At 40.0% G+C, this 22,652-nt stretch overlaps 1 protein-coding gene across 1 annotated transcript in view; it reads right to left on the reverse strand.

Annotated features, from left to right (window-relative positions):
• Positions 1 to 6,343: 6,343 nt before the first annotated feature.
• ptchd4 (patched domain containing 4) overlaps positions 6,344 to 22,652 on the reverse strand; it is a 43,102-nt gene continuing 26,793 nt past the window's right edge. The window contains exon 3 of the mRNA XM_008284026.1: positions 6,344 to 8,025. Within this exon, the coding sequence (XP_008282248.1) occupies positions 6,344 to 8,025 (1,682 nt within the window). The remainder of the gene's footprint in view (positions 8,026 to 22,652) is intronic.

Below are 22,652 nucleotides of genomic sequence, written 5' to 3' on the forward strand. Positions count from 1 at the left end.
CTTTGGCAAAAAAACTAACCAGAATTCTCCATATACATATTCATAATAATTGTCTAAACAATTGACAGAGTGTACTCGTAATACATGAACACATTATTCTACTGTAAACAGTCTTTGTTCTAAATGTTTCAGACAAGTTATACAAGACCGTCAGCGTATGAGCATGGACAGGGAAATGATGGCACAAAATGGCTTTTTGACAGCAACACAAGCTTACAGATAATACCATCCATTAGAGTTTTGAATGAATAATGATGTAAACAGATGATCCTGTAAGCATAAGAGGGATGTAGACGGTGTGAAGCGAATTTCATTGAATGCACCTGCTTCATCTGCAGGGATTGTACTTAAATGGGACTAAGGTCACTAACATAACCACACTTTCATTTGAACTTCTGCACAATGTCGAAACTTGCTGTAAAAAGCTGAAGTAGAAGTCATTAAATAACGGGTTTGATTAATGGGGGCAACAAGAGCCTATTTTTGCGGCTTAGTCACTTCACATACAAGATAGATGACTTACACTAAAACAGCAATTTGTCCTCTGAGGCTGTGGTTGAAACAGATTTGCCATGTAGATTATTCAACAAGCAAAATGATGATTGCATACTTTTATTGCCCTGTATCGTGGAAATATTGTGCTGTCCCTGGTTGCACGAAACTGAAAATGTGCTGGTGCGCGGTCAGAGGATTCCATGACACTTACAGTACACTCATATACCTGCTAACATTGTTCAAAATATCACTAAAGAATTTGTCATTTTTATCCTATTGTCTTTTTCCTGTTTGATTTTAATGAGTCATGCTCATTAGTTTGTTAGTGTGAACCAGATTCTTAAGCAACCCCACCTAATGTCCCATTTGAAGCCAACCTGTAGTCTGTATAGTTTAGCTGTAATGTCACAGTATCACGCAGAAGACAAAGTGGACAGAAACACTATATAGCACATGTTAATATTAGAAACTGCATAAATTTGGAGGTTGACTGACTGTTTTTACACGATGACAAAGTAGGGGAATAAATGTGACTCATAAATAAATCCATCAATCAGTCTTTAAAAGCTTTTAGAGCAGCGTGAGCTTCAGGAGAATCTTGTGCAAGTTTTTTTTTTTTTTCTTTTTTTAAGGAACAAGTCTAGCAAAGTTCTGTATCTTCTTGTCCACAAATCACATGAAAAGGCCAAAACTTTCAATATCGTGATAACACTAGCAGGTATTCCTTGTGTTTTTTTCGCCCCAAAGCCTCAGATTTTGTTCCTTCGTGCCATTGAGCTCCACTGTTGTCCAAAAACAACCAAGAATGGAAAGAAATTAGCAATTTTCATTTCCAAGGACGCTCATATTGTAGTTTACTTCCAGATGAACCCTGTTTAAGTAAAGGTCAATTCATGCTTTTTGTGTCCGCATGTCCTTGACGCAAATCTTGTCATCCACCCAAGTAATCGAGAGTTTGCGCCAACCCATCTGCTGACAACAAAATTTGAGACGAAGCAAACTGTCCGTACTACAAGCGTGCCAGATTTCAATGCTCCAGGAAATCAAATGGTCCTTTAAACCAGTGCTGGTTTTGTGAAGAGGCTGTTTGAGGAGATTCGTATCCACAGCTGTATAATTCATCATTAGAAGAGTTGTAATTGAAGTTGTTGCTGCCATACTTTGGAGCTTCCTGTTTGTACATGCTTTCTATTGATGGAGCCCAAACACTGTAGAAAGTTCGAAATTCTCTAGAATCAAACAGCGCTACAGGATCTGTAACCAGCTCCAACTTCCTGTGAAAAATGCAAAGTCACAGCCAGCTTTTAGAAACATCCATAGCAGCTCTGTCGGGTTTTTTTTTTTTTTTTAGTGTGGAGCAATACAACTGTTTGCATAGCAGACCAATGTGTAGCTCCTTGTAATATGAACAGAACTGCATCAGCTGTCTGCTTTCAAAGTCTGCATCCGCCATGCGGAAACTCTGAATTGGCCTTAACATATGTTAAATTGGATTGATTCCCAATGAATATGGAAACCAGTGAGCTTGAGACTGCATACAGGGTTGGCAGGTCAGGAAGAACTGAGTCACAGAGTAACATATTGCTTTGGCTTTTTCAACGGATTTCTTGACAGTAAGGGAAATATAGAATAATGCTAGGCCCATCCTGGCTTTTCTTCAAAAGAAGACCAAACTATCAAGATGTGTTTTAAATATCAGATATTACATGCTGTTTCCATAACACATTGGTAAGACTGTGTATGTTGTCATAGAGGATTAATTACTATTAATTTCTTGCGATGCTATTTAAGTAGACATTAGCTGAACCAGATGGCATTCAGCTCGTTATGATAAAGCTGAAAAGTGGTGAATGTGGCTAGGATACAGAAATAGTGCTCTAGGAAGCAATGGCAGGTTCCATACAGTATGAGGACACCAATTACATTTAGGAATGAGCTTCCAGAAGAGCTAAGCTAAATATTGATAACTTTGCTGCGAAGCTTGACCTGCCATATAGCAAACTGTTATAGATGTATATCACAACATAATTCTGTCTATATTCGGTAAATTTCTACCCTACGTTTTTGTTAAAAGTGATCATTACAAAGCCTGATAGACTGTTCTGATGTTCACAAAAGGGCTGTTGAGTAACGTATGATTTCCTTAAATGTGAGGGCCAAGTAGAGATTATAAAGGAGTCAAGACACACAAACAAACAATAAAATGGTGGCCACAGTTTCCCATATAAAAACGTGTATCATCAACAAACATTGACACTGCAGTGTGCAAGGAATAAGATCTAGTATACTGGTAACATTCCACTGTTTATTACTGGCCTACTGTGTTCAACTTTTTTCCCTTTTTATTCTTTTTTTAAGAAAATTCTGTCATTAAAAATCTTTCTATATTATATTTTTTTTTCTTAGAAAATATAGAAAAATTAATTTACAGTTATTTTACACATGAAATATCCTCTGGCTTTTGTTTTGGAACAGATATGACTCGTTTTTGTTCTTTTGCAGCACATGGTGTTACAGAATATGCATTGAAACAACAAACATAAGTCACTACAGAGTAGCAAAATCATAATAAAAACAAAAAACGTAGACTCGATACAGGAAAATTAAATACATGCATACATACAATACAGTGCCATGCAAACACAGTCCATTTTGGGAAGTAAATTATTTAAGATTTGCATTTCTTTCCCATTTTTCAAACATTTCATGCCTTCTTGCTATACATACATGACATGGCTTTTACATAATGTGACGCTCACTGCAGCTACTGCAGGAAATATCTTGCCAAAACCTCTATTTCTTAGTAGGGCAATGTCTGGCTGATGAAGTACCAGTGAGAATTCAACACTTTGAGTTACTTTCTTAACCCACAAACGCAGGAAATGTGTTCAAGTAAACAAGTACAAGATTCTTTTCCATATTTGTCTCATTCATAGTAATATACACAAGAAGTGGGTTGAATAGCGATTTTGATAACTAGCGATTTACCACACGAATGTACGCACTCCTTTTGTCAAACATCAACACGTAGTTCCTACTGACATTTGGCCCAGTATGAACACTCTAACCTCCACTCCAGCTGCCCGATTAGCTGCTTTGTGTTACAGCCATTTACTTATTGGTGGCAGCACAAAGAAAAAAGACAGCAGTGTCCCCTCAATGACAGCCCAGCCCAGCCAGTTCCCTAAGAAGGTATTGACTGGCCTGTAATCAGTCACATCTGCTCACATATGGGGCCTCTCTATCACATGCCACCAGCTAAGACCTGCCTGCCAGAGGTCAGCGTGAGATTGGTATCTGTTGGGGCTGCTGACCTTGAGTGTGTTTGTTTTGGGACTGCAACAGAGATTCTTATCAGGCCTTTGGCAGACGTAGATAATACTGTTTACCTTCTGGGGAGATGGCAGCCATTTTGGACTTCTAAGACTGAATATTGAAGGAAGGTATTTGCAGAGGACAACTCGATTTTTTTTTTCTTTTTCTTTTTTCTTTCAGTGGAATGTTATTTGAAGTATTAGGGCAACGTATATTCAGTTCCTAAATGGACAAGACCAGCTCCAGGCCTGCAGGTGGCAGTAATGGTCTTGTACCCTCACTTTTGCAATGCCGAGCCAAAGTGTTGACGTCACTCCCTGGCAAGTTGCTGTTTCAGTAGCTCCTGTAACTTGACAGAATCTGTCACTTTAACTGGTCTGTAGTTTTAATGTCTTATTGTAAGATCAACAAGCGTCTTTTATAGCACTTGCTATTTGCACTTGAACCCGTCATGATTGTAACAAGTTTAAACGATTCATTTGTTAGCATTTAATTTTCTTTCTGGCCTTGAGCTTATAACAAGTCATCACAAGATTTTCAAATGCCTTTCATATCCAGCCTATCAAGTGTTATTATTAATCTTCTATGGTCCTAGGCTTGAGGAAAATGGTGTTCATTAAAGCAGCATTGATATTTTTGTTGACTAGGGGGCAGCAGAAAATTATGTCAACCTCCAAAATGCTGTCAAATGTGCTGTACCAGCATTTGCTTAATTTTACATCCTGCAAATACTGAGCAACATTGGCATTCATTTACTGTTATGTTTTTTAACCACCTGACTGAAGTCCAGTACTCTTTGCTTTCAGTCTCTGCTAATACTAAAGGAAATATCTGCCTCTTTAGCAAATTAAATGGCCCGTAATGCTCACTAGCTTGTTGCTAACTGTTTGTGGGTACTTGGTACGCGGTGTATGGTAAATGTAGCCAAAATAACGAGCTGAAAGAGGCTAAAAGTCTTGGAGGAGCTGAGGGTAAATATCAATTAATTCAGATTTAAAGGCCGTTAAAAACACAAATACTAAGTAGACAATGCATTGTTGTTAATTTTTTTTTTCTTTTTTTCTTTTTTTTTTTTTACAACCCCCATCTAGACAAATGGAGTGGATAGCATGCTCTGGATTGGGGTAGATTTTTAGTAATTTGTGTTTTCCTACTTCTGGAACAAAACCCAGAAGGTCAGGGTTTTCACTTGAACTACCTATACAATTTTCACACTATTCAGTGACTGTGTACTTTACAATAAGTGCCTCACTATTTAATGTAAAGCCTGCATCATAATTTGCTTCACAAACCTGAACAACAGAAAACAGCAATCTTTTAAATTAGTTCCAATAACTGATAGCTTATGGTTGATTTATATGAAAGTTCAAAGTTACGGAAACTGTTTTGTTTTAATAGAAATCTGTCAAACAAAAGTTTCTGTACACTATTTGGCACCACTGCTAGTGTTGAATCACATTCAAACCTTCCAATTTCTCTGACGGTAAGCTTTTGTAAGTGGTTCACAGAGACATTCATACACTCACCGAAACTTTCCCTTGTTATCAATCTGCTAGAAAGTTCCACATTTCAAGCCTTAGAAACACTCATCACTTTTGGTTTTACTGCTCTGGTGCAAAAGCAGTTTAGGATTTACTTAAGTCACACTCTAAGAATCAGTCTTACTGCCTTTTCAAATGCTCTTGCAGCGACAGTCACTTATCACTTCCTCTTCATACGCTGCAGCCCACTGCAGTTCCTTCTGCCATTGCCTTCGACCTTCTATGACCTCTAGAATAAAGCAGAAATTTTTGCCTCCTGCTTATATAAACCTTGACAGTTCTATTCACACGATGCAATGTGCAAGATAATTCTTCATAATGGACACAGTGTATGCCATCTGCCCAGTTCAGCTGTTCAGCTATTTTTAATGTTACAGAAAAGCATGCGGTGTGCTTTGGGCCCACTTTGTCTCTCTTTCCACACATTTTGGTTTTGTTTCTTTTTGCTGCTAACAAGGTGTGAGGAGCAAGGTGCGTGCACAGTCGTCTTTTGCACAGTTTTAGTTTGTACACTTATCGCTCTAACCACTTTCACCAACTGATCTGAGTGTCCTTGGCTTAACAGACTGCTGTGCACCTCACTCACTGGTTTTGAGATGAGGGCTGCAGGAGACGAACATAGAATTGCTAATATTTAAATGGACTAACATACTGTGTGTTTAGGATGTACTTACAGATTTAGCAAGCATACGTTCTGGTAACTAACTTGTTTTTATATACCAAATAGTTGGGAAAGAGCTTTAGAACCATGAGCATGTTGCAGTTTGTGCAAATGAGATACACTGTCCAGATTGAAGGACTGAATGACTGAGCAGTGGGGCTGCACTCGACTCTGGCCAGCTTGGCTGCTATTGTTGGGAGTGACGAGTGCCTACTCCTCAGGGAACATCTCGGACTCCCCTGCACCTCAGGAGGTGCCTCAACATCGGAGGACACCTCTAATCCACCGATAACAGATAACAGAGATATTGACTGCTAAAATTACCAACTACTCAGACGTTTGTCACATGATCAGGATTCTCCCTGACTTCAATGCACTCTATCTCCTCCCGTTCTCTTTCCCTCTCCCTTTCCCGCTCCCTCTCCCTTTCCCGCTCTTTCCGCTTGGCCCGTTTCTTTTTCTTGTGTCTCTTTTTGGACGGCGGGAAGAAGGTCAGGAAGACGGGCAGGATGACGAAGCAGTGCAGCACGGTGCAGCCCGCGGTGAGGAGGGAGCACTTGAACAGTGTGTAGGTCAGATTGGAAGGCACAAACACCAGGGGCATGATCCCGATCACAAAGCAGGATGTGTTCTGCAGGATGGCCGCCCCGTGCTCCTCCAGTGCCAACTTGATGCACTGCGTCCTAGTGTGCTCGGTGGCCAGCACAAAAGTGTACAGGTGTGGTGCACAGTGATCCATGGCGAAGTTGAGGGTATAAATAAGGCACAGGATTGAGATGCTGTCCATGCCGACGTTCCAAAGGGTCATCAAACCCAAGACGCCCAGCTCCACGGACGTAACCGTGAGGATGAGCCAGAAGTTCCCCAAGGGGTTGATGACCAGGAAGAAAGTGAGGATGAGGATGGTGAGTACGCTGAAGCCTGAGGTCAGGATGGGTGAGATGACGGAGGAGCTGTAGCGGTCCATGAACACAAACGTTGGATTAAAGGCAATGAATTTGATGCTGTTGATCAGCATCAAGGGACGAAGCTTTTCTAAAAGCTCTACCACCTCCTCGCGCTTCTTCTCTGTGGTCCGTGCTACCAAGTACATCCGTGAGGCGATAATGTCGTACTCATCAGTCTCGCGGTTCTTGGTGAATATGATGTCCTCAGTGAAATGCTGGTACTCCGGACTGCGCAGGAAGGAACCCTTAAGGATGGTGATGAAGTCGCCTTTCGTTGATGCGCTGACATTCACTACCCGCAGGTAGTGGAAAAAGTTGTCCATCCAGGAGATCTTGTTGAAGCCATGACTCAGAGTCTTCAGATGCTCCTGCACCGTGGAGTTCCAGTACTCGATGGGCTCGTAAATATAAAACCCAATCACAGGACTGTAGTTACTGAAGTATTTCTGCTGGGTCAAAGCGTATGAAACACTCGGAGAGTTACTAGCCAACAGGTTCACGATATTTGATCCGTCACTGATTTGTAAACATCCCATGAATGAGAAAGAGGCATAGATGAGATAAAGAATGACCACAAAGGGTTTGACATAGGTGTTGGTAATCCACTCTGTGTAGTGCTCTCGGAGGAAGTGCTGGATGAAATGATTCTGGTATGGGACGCTGTCATGGTGTGTGGACAGGTCGTGGCCATCGCTCATCATGGTTTTAAACCACGTGGGCTGGCGGTCCAGGTACTCCACTGAGGGGATCTTACAACAGAAAACACTGTGATAGCGATTCTGTTCGAGCTGTCCGGCAAACACCAGGCAGGAGCCGTAGAAAGAGAACACGTAGAAGTAGTTGACCAGGATTGCCACGCACATGCTTTGGCAGAAGATTTTCACTGACTCAATGTTGGTAAATGGGCTAGCTCCCATGCCAAACGTGATGATGTAGAGTGAGCTGGTCATGGTGTAGCACACCATCACGTCAGCAAAAGCGTCCGCCACGCGTTCCTTAAAAGGCAGGTTTTCCCTTGTTCTCCTCCAGCCTGCCAGCAGCTCAAACACACCTTTGGTTCCATGACCTAGAAGACAAGAGAGAGATGTGTTAGCTTATGTATATCCAAAGTAACAAGGTCTGGATAATTTGCCTGTTTGCATGATGTAATCATCCCCAAGATATGAAATCGTGTCTGTCTGAAAGATTTTAGATGCACAACATTTTATACCACAAAGTAAAATGGTTGAGTGATTGAACGGAACCGCTATGCTGTAACTGAATTTGGAAAAAAAAAAAAAAAACCCAAACAAACACTTTTTCCTTTTAGCACTTATAGAAAAACCAAAACCAGTGACTTTGGGTGAAGTTTTATGGCAGCGAACACCTGGATTAAGACCTGCTAATTACCAGTGTTTGCTTGTTTGTACTCTGGAAAGCATGTTTTGATTTTAGGCATTCAGACTCCTGGAACGTGTTTCCGTAGGGGGTTGAATTGATACATTTTCAAGGACTGGAGAACACGAAACTCTTCTGGTTAAATCATTAGTGCAAAAGTTGCCTTTCAGTATAAAACTGCTAATCACTTGATTTTCCCACATGTACTGCCGTCTACTGGTGACGTCATGCTTTTTTCCACAGAACCGGTCGTGCATTACACGGCGAATTATTGTAACACTGAATTTTCAATTCTTGAAATATACGATATGATTTGAATCTTGTGACATTATTTTGTTATTGCAAATCATTTTTTAATTTGCGATCAACCAGTTGGTGTCCCAGTTTACTGCAGTGTGAATAAAAGCAGTGAGTATATGAGGGCATTTATGAGTCCCAAGAGGCTGCACCCAGTGCACCCTTATGTCAGAGATTAAACAATGTACCGATGCTTATGGCATTTTACCAGCAGGAGCAAGACTGCTTAAGAGTGTTCGCATGTTGAGCCAGATTAAAAATCGAGTTGACTTCTTTAATAGAGACAAGCTTTCCTTTTCTCTTCATATATGAGATAGAGTCGTTCACCATCCTCTCTACCATGCATCAGTAAACAGCATCCAAAGCTGTCTGCAGCAGGCCCATTCATGTGAGCCAAATCTGTGGGATTTTCACCAGTCAGAAATATAGACATGAATACACAGCGTTCAAAGGCATATGCAAAGCATAGCGCAAAAACCTCCCACACTGGAACACCCGCCCACCCACGCACACTGTTCATGTATTTGTAAAATGCCCGAGCTGGACTACTGCGAGCGAGTGTATTATGAATTTCTGAACACTCGAATCAATTTAATGTTCCTCCACCATGTAAATATTTCAGTGCCGGTGAACACTGGATTTGGCTCATCCTTACGTTTCGGTGCCAACATCAGCTTTAAAATGTTCCTTTCAAATCTAGCAGGTGGATAGAGAAGTAAAGGGGGATTGCTACCCTTGACAGCATTATAAATTTCCCCTTGTTTGACACAGAGGAAAAAAAGTTAATTAACTATAAAGGATTAGGCCTATGTAATGAGTCGGCTAGATGGCTCTTCCTGCTTTTAGTTTTATTAAGCTGTGCAGCACGTCAATTAGTTAGTGTCAGTTGGTTTAGAGGGTGTGGAGAGAGAGGAAATTCACGCCCCTGGTTTTCGCAGCATTACACCAGGGGCGTCCGCATGCGTTTCCCTTCACCAGTTACCAAATAGAATGTTAAGTAGCGTGCCATTTTCTAGACATGATAGGAAAAGCTCTGGGATTCATTACAATGATTGATTACTGGCAGGTGGAGGTGGATAATAAAAATGAGCCCATCTGGTAAAGTGTCCCTGGTTAGCATCAGTACTAACAGAATATGTTTTTATTACTACACCAACCAGCACTTTTTGTTTTATCATCTTTATTACTGGCGTAGATGGACACTTAAGTACAAGTTCCTCAAATTTGTGCTCGTAGCTTGTATAATCATGCAACTTTACGCTTCTACAGTTGCTTTTTAACTCCACTTTTAAATGAGCGATACGGTCATATTGGTCCTAGTGACAGTTGCTAATTTCTGTATAGATTTTACATTCAAAACATATATGAGGGTTTGCTGCAGATTAAACTCCACAGCGCATTCAGTTTATTTCATTACCTCTGCTTTTTTTTTTTTAATAGTAACTTTCTATTTCTTTGTTTTTGCCAAGAGAGACTTTTACATAACGATGTTCTGAAGTGATAAATGACACTAAATGCGCTCAAATGAATTATTCTGGAAAGTGTGAATGTTTTAAATGGATTGGTTACGATGCAGACAGATCAAATGGTTGACATGTTAGACTAATTAAATTCAAACTTGTAATTCTACAGAAAAAGGAATGAAGATTAGATGTTGGATAAGTGGAGCTTATGCATGCGCTTATGTGCTTTCTCTATTATTTTTTCCACCAAATTGGTTTCAGGTTGTTTTGTTCCAGAACTCACCTTTACAAGCTATATTCAGGTAGAAATGTGTGGACATTAGATCTATTGTTTGGTTTCCTAAACCCCAGTTGGATGTCTTAAAAACGCCTTTTCTTCGTCTAGCCAACCGTCTAAAATATTAAATTTCAACCCACATAAAACAGAATCAAATATCAGCTTATCAATAAAAAGCAGAACAAAACCTGCAAAGAGAAACAACACCCAAGCATCAAAAACAACAGAAAAAGATTGGGTGCTGTGTTCTTTATGTTCAATCATGTTTTGGATTTAATGCCAAACAGAAATGTTCTGACTGTCTGTTGAGTATGGAGTGTACTTATGTGATGATATATTAGCAAAACCCTTCAAACAAACTAGATTTAGGCAGCACAGAGACAATAATGTTGCTCGTGTTTTGATCAAGTCTCCCTTCTAGTAAGAGCAGAACTCATTTTATCACGAGCAACACTTGGGAGTCTTCACACCTGTCTTTTTTTTCTCTGTGAAACTACCTGTCTTTGAAAGCCTTGCTGCTCCAAAGTGAGAAGAATCCCAATTAGAAGGGATGAGAGAGAAACGAAAGACTGCAAGCGAAGATCAAAAACAGCGACACGCTCGCTGGGGTGAAATATATTCACACCCATGTCGAACTAAGACAGACGCTCCGTCGGCCAGCATGTGTCGAGCTGAGCATCGAGGAGAGCAGCTGCATCTCTTCGTGTTTAGCAAAGAAGTGTTGCTTATTTACATTTTTCCCTGCATCAGTCAACATTTTTGACACGAGGGCTCAATTCTAACAAGGGTGGAAGCAATAAATGCAAATTTTTGGGGAACAGCACCTTCTCCAACTTAGCTACGTCGCAGCTTGTGATCCTACGTCTTTGACTTTACACAGCACATTTCTAGTGAGGGCGTTACATAAGGTTCACTTGATTTAGTAAATCGCTGTAAATGATGGATGTTTTAATAGTTAACTGTATTTTTTTTTTTAACAATTTACTGTTATTTTACAGATTTCCCTGATTTTTTGAATTACAGATAATAACTAGTAAAATCACAGAAAAAAGCATTAATTTACAAATTAATCGTTCTACCAAAATGTATATATTTTTTCTAAATAGTAATGTGTCCTTTTACAAAGTTTGACCATAAAAATACACTTTTTTTTCTTTTTTTGCTGTGTTTAAATGAGCTAAAAATATTTTTATTTTAGAGATATTCCCACTTATTTAAAGGAAATATTATATATAATGAAGATGGAGAAATGGTGAATAATATTTTAAACTGTTATTTTATAGATTTCCCTGTTTGAGATAATAACTAATAATATCACAGACAAAACAAAATCTGTATTATTACACACAATTTATTCTTTTACAATGCACAACCATTAAATTGTACAATTTTACTGTATTTAAATCTGCTAAAAAAACAAACTTATTTTACAGATATTGTATGTTCACTGGTTTTACAGTTCTTGCACATGACAGTATTCTACCATTTTGTTTTCACTTTTTTAAACATATTTTTAAAATTGTATTTCTGTTTATGGTTTTATTTTTATAGTGGAAATACTTAGTAAAAACTTAGGAGTGACGTGATGCACAAACTTGTAATAGATTTATGGTTGGCTGCAGCTCACTCTCGGAGATGAAAACTTTATTCATCGGCCCATCATAGAAAATGAAACAAAAATAGCCTGGTCAGTGTGGTCAGTGCAGGAACTTTAATCAATGAGAAAGTGGAAAAAAGCAGGAGGGAGAGGAACACGTGGCTGGAAGCATGACTGCTGCTCAATGCTAATCAGCTTTGGAAGAAACCGACAATTCTGTCACTGTCTGAAATATGCTGAACTGAACGTCCAGATTCTAAGTTTGGCCCTTTTGCCTGTTAAAATGAATGGATGACGAAGGACGGGTGGGGGTGAGGTAACGCAGCAACAGAGGCAGAGCCGGCAGATTGCATTCCCATTAGCCACGATTATTGCAGTGATAAAACTGAACCCGTGTCACTGTGATGTCCCCGACACAAAGGCACACACAGTATGACTCCCGTCTTAGAACTTTACAGCCACGACTATGAGTCTGCAGGGAAGACCGCACTCTCATTTGCTGCTGCTCTCGCCATCCTCACCCACACACATACACCCACACACAAACACAGCAAATGAACAAGTCTGCCTTCTTTCACCTCCCTTTTTTTCCTCTATATATGAATCTGCAGGTGGTGGAAAATACTTTTGGCAGTGAAGGACTTCAGCAGTCAGTCTTCATGCAATATCTGGATTGCTGAGTGTTCAAACTGAGGACTGTGTTTGGATAATAACAGACTCTTTACCACAATTTCAACCCAGAAAAGAAAGAATCAAAACCTGCTTTTTGAGCTTTATGCTTTGACTGTTTCCTGACTGTAGCATGACCATCAACAGATGAACATAAGGAACATAAACACTCAACACACTCCTCCTTTGCAGGGTACCAATATGACTTTCTTAAACTGGACTCCTCACAATCCGTCATGATGTTTGTCATTCAGTTTAATGAAGCACCCTGCATACAGGTGTAGTTATGGATGGACTGAAATGTTTTGTTTTTTAAGGCCTGTTACGAATATTTGCAAGTTACGAAATGGTATTTATTGCAGCTAATATATATACTAAATGTTCTATATTAGCAGCATGTGATCGCAGAGAACCTGGCATTCATAACTAGACTTCTTTATTAATAGGAATTACTATAGTTAAATATGTACAATAGCAATAGAAGTGATGGTGTTACATGCTCTCCTCTGTTTACTGTAGCATTGATAAGTTTGTCTGCTCTGCTATTCTTCTGTTTTCTTCATCTTTCATTATTCTGTCACTTTTATTGCCCACTAAGTCCCATGTCTTCAACCATTACTAGTTATTGTTGACCAGACATTGTTTCGGGGTAATTAGCGACTTGATTTTGGCTCCAGTAGTTGGTCAGCTGCTGACAGCGCTACATTGTTTTGACAATCCAGCAAAGTCCAACTCAGTTTGGGGTTAAAGTTTCCAAAGATTAAAGGCTTCAAAAGAATGCGAGTACCTAAAATTAGCTGTTTTTATTTACATATTTCTCTGTTTGTGCTATCAGACAATGAAACGAGTGTGAAACCGCGACTTAAAGTTTATTAAAAACCACCAGCAGTCACGTCCAAGCTACTGCTTTGCATCACTGAAATCCAGATTTTTATAACTGCAACATCATCTGACAAACTCACCCTGTTCATGTCGCACTTTTTATAATATACTGACTTTTTCACTTGGTCAAAGATGTGTTAGAAACTTGGATTTCTTTCTGAATTGCTCTGCTGACTTAAATATCAAGGCCTCCTTATTGATTTTCATCCAACTAGAGTTTCCAGTTTAACTTTAGCATTTAAATGCCAGGGCTGAAAGGTGTCTCGGTGGTTAGCAAGAAGGTCGCCGGTTCGCGTCCCGGTGAGGACACCCAGGATATTTCTGCGTGGAGTTTGCACGATCTCCCCGTGCAGTGTGGGTTCTCTCCGGGTTCTACGGCTTCCTCCCACACAGTCCAAAAACATGTTGAGGTTAATTGGTGATTCTAAATTGTCGGTAGGTGTGACTGTGAGTGTGCTTGGTTGTCTGTCTCTAAGTGTGACAGACTGGTGACCTGTCCAGGGTGTCCCCTGCCTTCGCCATAAGTCAGCTGGGATAGACTCCAGCCCCCCACGACCCCAGTGAGGATTAAGTGGTGTATAGATAATGGATGGATTTCAATGCCCGGCTGCATTATACATTGACATACAGTTTGTCAAATTAAAATGAGCTAAAATAAAATTGTTGTTTTGCTTTTTTGGAGAAAAAATGCAATTAATCGACTGGTATGTAGAACGGTTGATAGATTAGTCAATGGAAAAACAGTAATTAGTGGCAGTCATAACGCTTTTTACGGCTCCAGGTTATATTAGAAAAAGCATCAGTCAGGATTGATAGACTCACTGTATGGAATCAGGTGTTACACTTCATGCTAACGGTCACATCCATGTAGGGTAACCATTATCCATTTGGCATTATAATATCTTACTATATTACGAGGGCTATCCTCACATAGAAAAACAACGCCTCCGCTTTATTTCCATATCTTCTGTATGCACAACTGGCAGAAGAAAAACTGTCACTGCAGGCTTTTTTGTATCACACAGTCAAATCATCTATATAACCATCAAATACACATTTAGGGCCCTTTTGCAGGGTTCTTGTTTTCAGACAGTTAGCTGGAGGCAATAAAAAAAAATCAGCCAGAGACACATTTCCTTACCAACTCAGAGAGTTAATTATAGCTGTAGAAAGCTTGACAGGCATAGCAACAGTAACTGAGGTGGGTGGGGTTTAGTGCGACGGATTTGTCCCCCATTATCTCTTACATAGCTGATATTAAGTGCTCCCCCCGTACCTGCAGTGTTAATAGTCTGAGGGCTAGTCTGGGTGCACTATCGGAATGAGGAGCATGTAATCTTGGTGTAATTTTTTTGACTCTCAGTGGTAATGCGACGCTCAGGTTGCTGAAGTAATGCCATTTTGTTTTACTCAGCTGAGGCATATCATCAAAATCGGGTCACGATCCTCTCATTTGTAGACCCCGAGAAGGTCATGCATGCTTTTATCGCCACCAGGCTTGACTATCGTCGCACACTTTATTCTGATCTAAGCAGGCACTTAAACTCACGACCTCAGTGTTTCTAAACTCCCGACTGCAGCACTTGCTGTTTCGTTTGGGGGCCATAAATACGCTGGTTTGGGCTGCGATAACCTTTGCTAATTTTTCCTGACAACAGTGATGAACTTTTGCACCACGACGGCTGCTCCGAAGCTTCGATGCACTCTCTGCAACCTTTCCCTGGCTCACCTGCTCCCCTCCCGTCTAATGGGGCGACAGCCTGAGCTGCCTGCCAAACACTACATCAGTGAGTCAGGAATCGGGGATGGATAAGGAGAGGAAGAAAGATGAGAAGCTGTAGCTCAGAATGAAGGGATGAAGAGGCAATGGGTGTTGTATCTCAAGCCTCTCCCACATGCAGGTACAAGCCTGAATGGATTGTAAGAGGGCAGTTTGTCACCGGCTGTCCGGCAGACTATTTTCTTCTGAGAAGGGCGGTGGCGGCGGGGAGTTAAAAAAAAAAAAATAGCCTTATAGTGTCACCGTCTGACCACAGAGCTCCACTAATGGAGGCCCCGGCTGCATTTGCCCCCCTCTCCTCCCCAGGCCCGCACCGAAAAAGCCACCGAGTCATTAAACTAAATTACTGCTCTAAAACTTCTGGGGCACGCACGCCCCCAAAACACATCCATCAGATGGCGAGAGAGCGTGTCAGCCGCTCCCGCCCACCGTGGATTCTCCCAATCAGGACGACTGTTAACCGGGCCGGCTTGTCACGCAGGTGGAGATGACAGAGGAGCCAATATCGCAAGGAGGAGGTCTCGCCGCAGAAGAGTGATCCAAACTCAATAAAAACAGAAGAGGGGAGTGAAAGTGAGGATGAACACCAGGGAGCCCAAAAGCAATCTTCACATCCAAATCAATATTTTTAGCGATAACGCTCCGTATAAACTCCGGGCTTTTTGCAACCGAGAAGGAAATTTCACCAGTTGAAGTTTTAATTTCCACAGCGCTGCTACATGCATCTGTTTTGTTTAATTGCAGCCGTTTGCTCGTACACCGTTTTAGCCTGAGGCAACTTTCAACCTGCTGCAGTGCGGTTACATGCAGAAGTAATGGCTACTGGAAGACGGCATCATTATCTAGTCTGCAGGGTGAGATTCACATACTGCTCAAAGGCAAAGCAGGCCGCAATCAACAAAAACTAACAAGTTCAGGGACTCGATTGCCTTTGGGTCTAACAGGGCTCCCACGTGAAGTTTTAATTTTCTTCCAAAGTTTGAACAGGTTCAGTTGTGTCACAGGAGGTAAATCTGTTGTTTTGTCTGAACTTTCCTTTCTCTGCGGATGAAAGTGGCGTCAGCTGTGGAGGATTTTCTTAATATTTACTTTAAATAAAACTAAAGATCTGATAAAGTTTGCAGGGGCCTTAAAGTGGACTTTCCGTGGCTATAAATTAAACAGTTACATACTGATCTATATTTTTATCTTTTCCCTTTGGTGGTTTCGGCATCTGTTTTATCACTTCTACTCCACACGTCTGCTGTTGCAGTGGATTGTTGAGTGATGTTGCACAATGTTCATTTCCACTGTCGTAAATGATGCTGTGTCCTGTCAGACCAAATCAAATTCGAGTTAGATGACAACACAGGAAATAAAAGTGATTACAAATCATCCTTTCATGGGTCATTCACCAAATATTGCAGCATTATGTTCAAAACTTGACGATAAGAACCTCAAAAGTCACTTGTGAGTTTGAGTTGGGGTTTAAATAAATCACTAAAATGACACCGTTTATCAGAGCCAGAGAGTTTAAAAACAGACTCATTGGATTTTTTTGAATTCCCAACAGTCCATGAACATTTCCTGTTACTGCCTTCTGTCAGACAAATCAACCAAATCTACAGTTCTAATTGTGATATTCTATCAAAATCACTTTATTCTAAACATCTCATTTAAACATTTGCACAAAAAAAATCTCTTATCTAACCAGCTTCTGTTTAAAAAAATTAAAAACCAAAAAAAATCTGCGTTCACAACCAATAAATTATTTCCAGTATCCGTAGCACTTGTGGGCACTTTAAATAATGTTAGTTGATTGTTGTTAATTTTGTTGTACTTCCAAATAGACCTTTTTAAAAAAAATCCCTACTACTTCTAACCATGGTTATGCTGTTTCCAAAGAGGTGCAGGACTTAATATGGCAGCGCAAAATGAGCCCACAGTGAGTAAAAATGTGTCAAAGCAAGTCTAGAAGTGGCTTGTTGTTAACAGGGTTAATGAAAACCCTTCTGCTCGTTCTGGCGCTAGAGGAAAAGTCAATGGACTAATCATGAATACTTTGATCAGACAATATGGGAGAAGACAAGGTAGCATCGGTTAAACCGTCAGAAAATGTGTCGTGTATTTACTGCAGTGCCATTTGTATCACTTGGTGGTGCAGAGGGAGTTACAGGGTAGGTTTAGTTTTTATACATAAGTACGGGTCTGATACTTATACAGGTTGCACAAATTGTAAAATGCCATTCATGGGTGGAAAATGGACATTGTGGCTTTCTGTAACGAGTTTGTCCATTTAGTAAATGATGAGTTATTTCACAAGATAAATGAAAACTTTCACCATCTGGTGATGCTACATGAAAAATTCCCAAAGTTGTCAGAATTTGGAATTTGAATAGATTTTGCATAATCAGTGGCAATCCACCATCTCATATAGAGATATTCTACTTGGACCCATAAATGTTCTCCGATGATTAACAAAGTCTGCAAGCTTCATACTTTGGAGGCCATGAATGCAACACATTAAACATGAATCCCTTCTAAAATAATGTTGGAGTCTAGACCACAGTGAAGGACATTTTAGAGTTTAGAATAATCATCCATTAATAATAACAATAATAATAATCCAATGCAATTTTTTTTGTCATGTTAAAGATGATAAACCCTTTAACACTCACTGGCCTGAATATAAGATAAAAGAAAACTTTGTCTAAATCATTTTAGGTTCCTGTCGTTGTCATAAGATTGAATATTCAGCAGCCTTTTTCTGTCATATAAAGACACACACAGTATTTTCACTGTAAGAGTTAAATGAACAAAATGCTCCCAACCTTTTAGTCTTAGTGGAAAAGGGGGTTGAATGTTAAGGGGTTAAACAGCTACATTACCACAGTTCAGCTCGACATTATCCTGGAGTTTGTGTAGGAGTCTGGCACGGCTTGAAACACATTTTCTGGAGTTGCCCCGAGGTGTGAAATAGCAAAATTGGTCATTTGCATTTTCAAGCCCTCTCCTTTAGAAGAAAACCTGCAAAGTATGTCGCTGCTTCTCTGCAGCAAAATATGTATTTATCCACCCTATGTATTCGTTTTGTTACCTTTCTTCCAGCAGCATGATTTTTATTGTAACAATCTAATAAAGCAGCATCGCTGTCTGCTGAAGAGGTGAAGTGTCACGACAAGGCTGCACCATCATTTCTGTGAGCTGACTGCATTTGTATGTATGAATTCCTGCTTTCATTTATGGGCCTCTTATTTTTTTCTTTTTTCTTTCAGGTATTTTCAGGTCAGGTAGCTTGTCTATGCATCACTTTTCTGTGTTTTTCCCCTTGACTGTTGCAGAAAGGTCTGTTACCTAAGATCCCCAGAGTTAATTAATTCACTGGAGATGCTGATCTTTAATAATGCATCACAGCAAGCGTCTGTTTTTGCTGTACAGCGTTTTGTTGGAGATGTGCTGAGCTGTTTGGGGTTTTGACAAAATTCTGACTAAAGTCGGTGAGAAGTGGAAAAAGGGCCTTTGGGTGCATAAACTGAAGAATAATTTAGGATGTTTTAGAGCAACATGACGACAGTCAAACTACAGAGAGCACATGGAACTTCTCATTATAGCCACAAATTCAATCAAATGCCTTTTTAATTTTTAACATTTTTTTTTCCTCAAGTGATTAATATTTGACGCAATTGTCACAGAAAACCCACATCTGTCAACGTGACTCCTGAAATAACATAAGAGAAAAGCTTCGCTGTCACTCTCTCATCTTTGATGTGAAATGGCTTCACAAGCAATTTGTGACATACAGCGCACAAAAATACCACAAAAGAACCAAACCAGAGTCACAACAAGTATGATGCACGACACACAAAAGTTGATGCATAAAAAATGCAAGACCTCACAGCTCTTTGAAGCTATATTTAGAGCTGTTAAGCGGGGTCCTTTGGAGACCCCACTTCCTGCTGAATGTTCCATTAAAAATGGATTACCCCCCTCTCAACACACCTGCTCATTGACTCTCAGAGGTAAAAGTGGCTCTCATCCTGGTCAATATTCACACACTCACACAAATGGCAATTCTAATGAGAGGCTGGAATGCAGGAGGTCACATAATGTGGCCTGCTCTAATTAATAATTGTTGAGCTCATTGAGTTCAATCAGGATTCCAGGCGGCTGGATTGGAGACTAATACCTATCTGTAAATATCTATTGTATTGAAACATACCGTCACTCTGTGGGTCTCTGCTAACTTTGTGCTCTTCACCTCTGTTGCAGAAATGCAGGGAAATGAGTTCACAAAGCAGTATAAATTGTGGCGACCGGTGCAAACTCCCTGCAGCGCTTCAAAAATTGAACTGAATTGAATCATGAATCATTTAACAATTTGTTCTCAAGTCTAAGTGAAAGTAAACACAAGAGGTGCAGAGTGCAAAGTTAGCATAACCCACAGAGAGTTGAAATACAGTGGAAATAACCTTTAAGTTGCAAAGATGCTGTTGCCAGCACTGCACTCCAACTGATTCAGCTGCGATTGACAGGAAAGCTACTCCTAAGCATCAAAACAAGAGTTAACAAGGGTAAATAAATGATACTCAATGATGTGTGAAGTAAAAGTAAAAGCAGGAGATTCCAGATACTGTTCAGTCCTCCAGGTGTTGGACTTTTACAGTACACAAGCTAGTTGCTAACTACTTATGTACAACTGACAATATGTAATTAACTAATTTGTTTATCTAAAGAGAGACTCACTTTAGAGAAATCAGGTAATAGACATGATTTTTGCCCATTTAAAATATCATTTTACATGTAAAGAAAGTATAATTTGCGAGTGAAGCTCATAGCTTTCACGTTGCACCTTCTATGTCACTAACATAGTCGTTACCTTGGCTTATTTTATTTTGTGCTTCCAAACAAGGTGGAAAAAGGTGAAACCTGCTATAAATCTGTCCATGATGAGAGCTGAAGCTATGCCAATGCTGCAAATGTATGTATGTAGATGTTCAGCGGTTCTGGGTGGGTGGTGGAGAAAGAAAGTCTTAACACCCCAAAGTCACACACGTGTCTAATTATGCATTTTCAGTCTTATTCCTGAGTTAATTTTAAGACGAGCTGCAATTTTGTGTAATTCATGGTACAATTAAAATGCGACCAAAACATGATTTGTCACTTGCCTCTGACTACTATAGTTAGTTTTTTGAAAATTAAGTCCAATGGAGTTCCACTGGAAGGGGCCACAAAACAACAACTTCCTTATGCAGTTCAGCCAACTCTCAGAAATACATTTGTAAGAAATATAAGGTAGCAAATTAGACTTTTAAGCTATCAACACTGAAATGTAACAATATGTTTACCTCTTATGGATTTGCTTGAGAATAGATTAAAATAATCCTAAAAATACTTCAAATTGTGGCTCCTGCAATGTGAATTTTAGATTCTTTTCAGTACTAATTTTAATATCAAATTAATTTACTTAGTTTTGTCTTCATACAGTATTAAAAACACATTGCTAATAAACGCATCGTCTTCACATCACTTTCCATCAGCTGTTGGTTTTTTTTGCATTTCAAAAAGCAGCCTACCAAGCTAATGAAAGCGGTGTTGTAATTTAATTTTTGTCAGTGGAAGAAACTTGATTTACCAGCAACAAAAACAGCGTGTTTTATACTTACACTGACTCAGATTTCACTCTGGCTTGATAAGGACACTTAATGCATTTTTAAAATTCTCCCGAGTGTCTCTTATCCACAGAGTCCAAGGTTTCACAGCTGCTAGTAGCTGAATTTGAAAATGTTTTTCAGATTAAAATTGAAAAAAAATAAATAAATAAAAAATGGCTCCGAGCTTATGGAGCTAAGCAGGAAAAAAATCAACCGAAATGTTCCTTTCTGTTTTTATCTCTGCACTTGAAGACATCAAGTTGTAATCAAACTGCACACTCTGTTCTTTCTAATTGACTTTACACTAAAAAGGATTTACTTACAGGCAAGCTGATAGCAAATAAAAAAAGACTGCTGATGTAGCTTGATACGGACGTGGAGCCTTCAGCAGTTTATTACTCCCCATCACACATATCAGTAAGGAATTATACATTAGCCTGATTAATAGCATGTAATATGTTACCTATAGAGGCATTATTGATAATAAACTGCCTCAGGATTCGTCAAGTGTTGATTAGAATTCTCTCATATTTATTGCATGCAGGTGAATCAATAAATTACAGTTAAACCATGCGATGAGCTGTGCTGTGACTTTGAATACGTTAGCATTAGCAGCATTAGCAGCATTATCTTGGAGAGGCACTCCCTGTTCGCATGTGAGAATATGCTGCATCCAGGAATGTACTCACTTTATTTTTGCGCTACATGTGAGCGTGCACGTGCTCGTATATCTCGTCTACCTGTTTGTCATGACCAGGCACACTCACGGCCACGTCCAGCCCAGAATGCTGAATACATGTGAGAGAGTGTGTGTGTAGACGAGCCATCAACTAAGCCACAGGACCCTGACAGTAATGCGAAGATCAATACTTTTTGACGTAATGAGGAGAAGCCGCCACAGCCCAGGAGAGGATCTCTCCATATGGCACATATATAAATCTGAGCACACACTTAGGCTCTTACACATGTTCGTCAAGGTTGGTGGCAGTGTAGTGGTGGAGAATACAAGCGAGCCTCCCGTGTCGCAAACGGCCGACAAATGAGGCTGGAAAGCAGATTATCTGGTGTGTCGTCTGTGTAGCTGCTGCTGGAATCGGCTCCATTTGCAGCAGACTTTGCGCCACATCGCATTCATGTTTATTTCAAGATTTCTGAAGATGCAAAATTTAAGAGCAGAGTTCCATCAAAGTCAACTCCCGCTTGGGAAGGAACACAAGCTTCTACAGAACAATGATGTTACTGTGAGTTATTGAAACCAGACGGGACCTGGATGGATTCACAGCATGTCTAGGGTTCGATATGTGTTTATAGTCCGCATGCAAGTGGGTGGCATTTTGTTTTGTACTTGTTATGATCTGCGATTTTTAAAGAGCGCTTGTTCTTAGTTTAGATCATGACTGTAAATGAGTCCATTACCGTTGGGGTTTAGGTTCGGGGTACAGTTGGGGATAGAAGTCAGGAGATGAAATAAACAGTGTTTACAGAAGCAAAACAAATACAGTGAACCAGCTTAAATGTTCCGATATCAACAAAACAACCGCAAACTGCAATTGCAGGAGAGTACATAAGAACAAGGGATCAACAAACCCTTTGCTACACCTGAAAGCTTTCAACCATTTGGGTGTTTGGACTCTTGCAAAAAGCTATGGGCATCTATGGACAACATAAAAGTATGAAACTACAGTTTTGTTGCTTCTGCACTCTTTTCACAAAGTAAGGTT

The sequence above is a fragment of the Stegastes partitus genome, unplaced genomic scaffold (genome assembly GCF_000690725.1).
Source record: "Stegastes partitus isolate 25-593 unplaced genomic scaffold, Stegastes_partitus-1.0.2 Scaffold339, whole genome shotgun sequence".
NCBI lineage: Eukaryota > Metazoa > Chordata > Actinopteri > Pomacentridae > Stegastes > Stegastes partitus.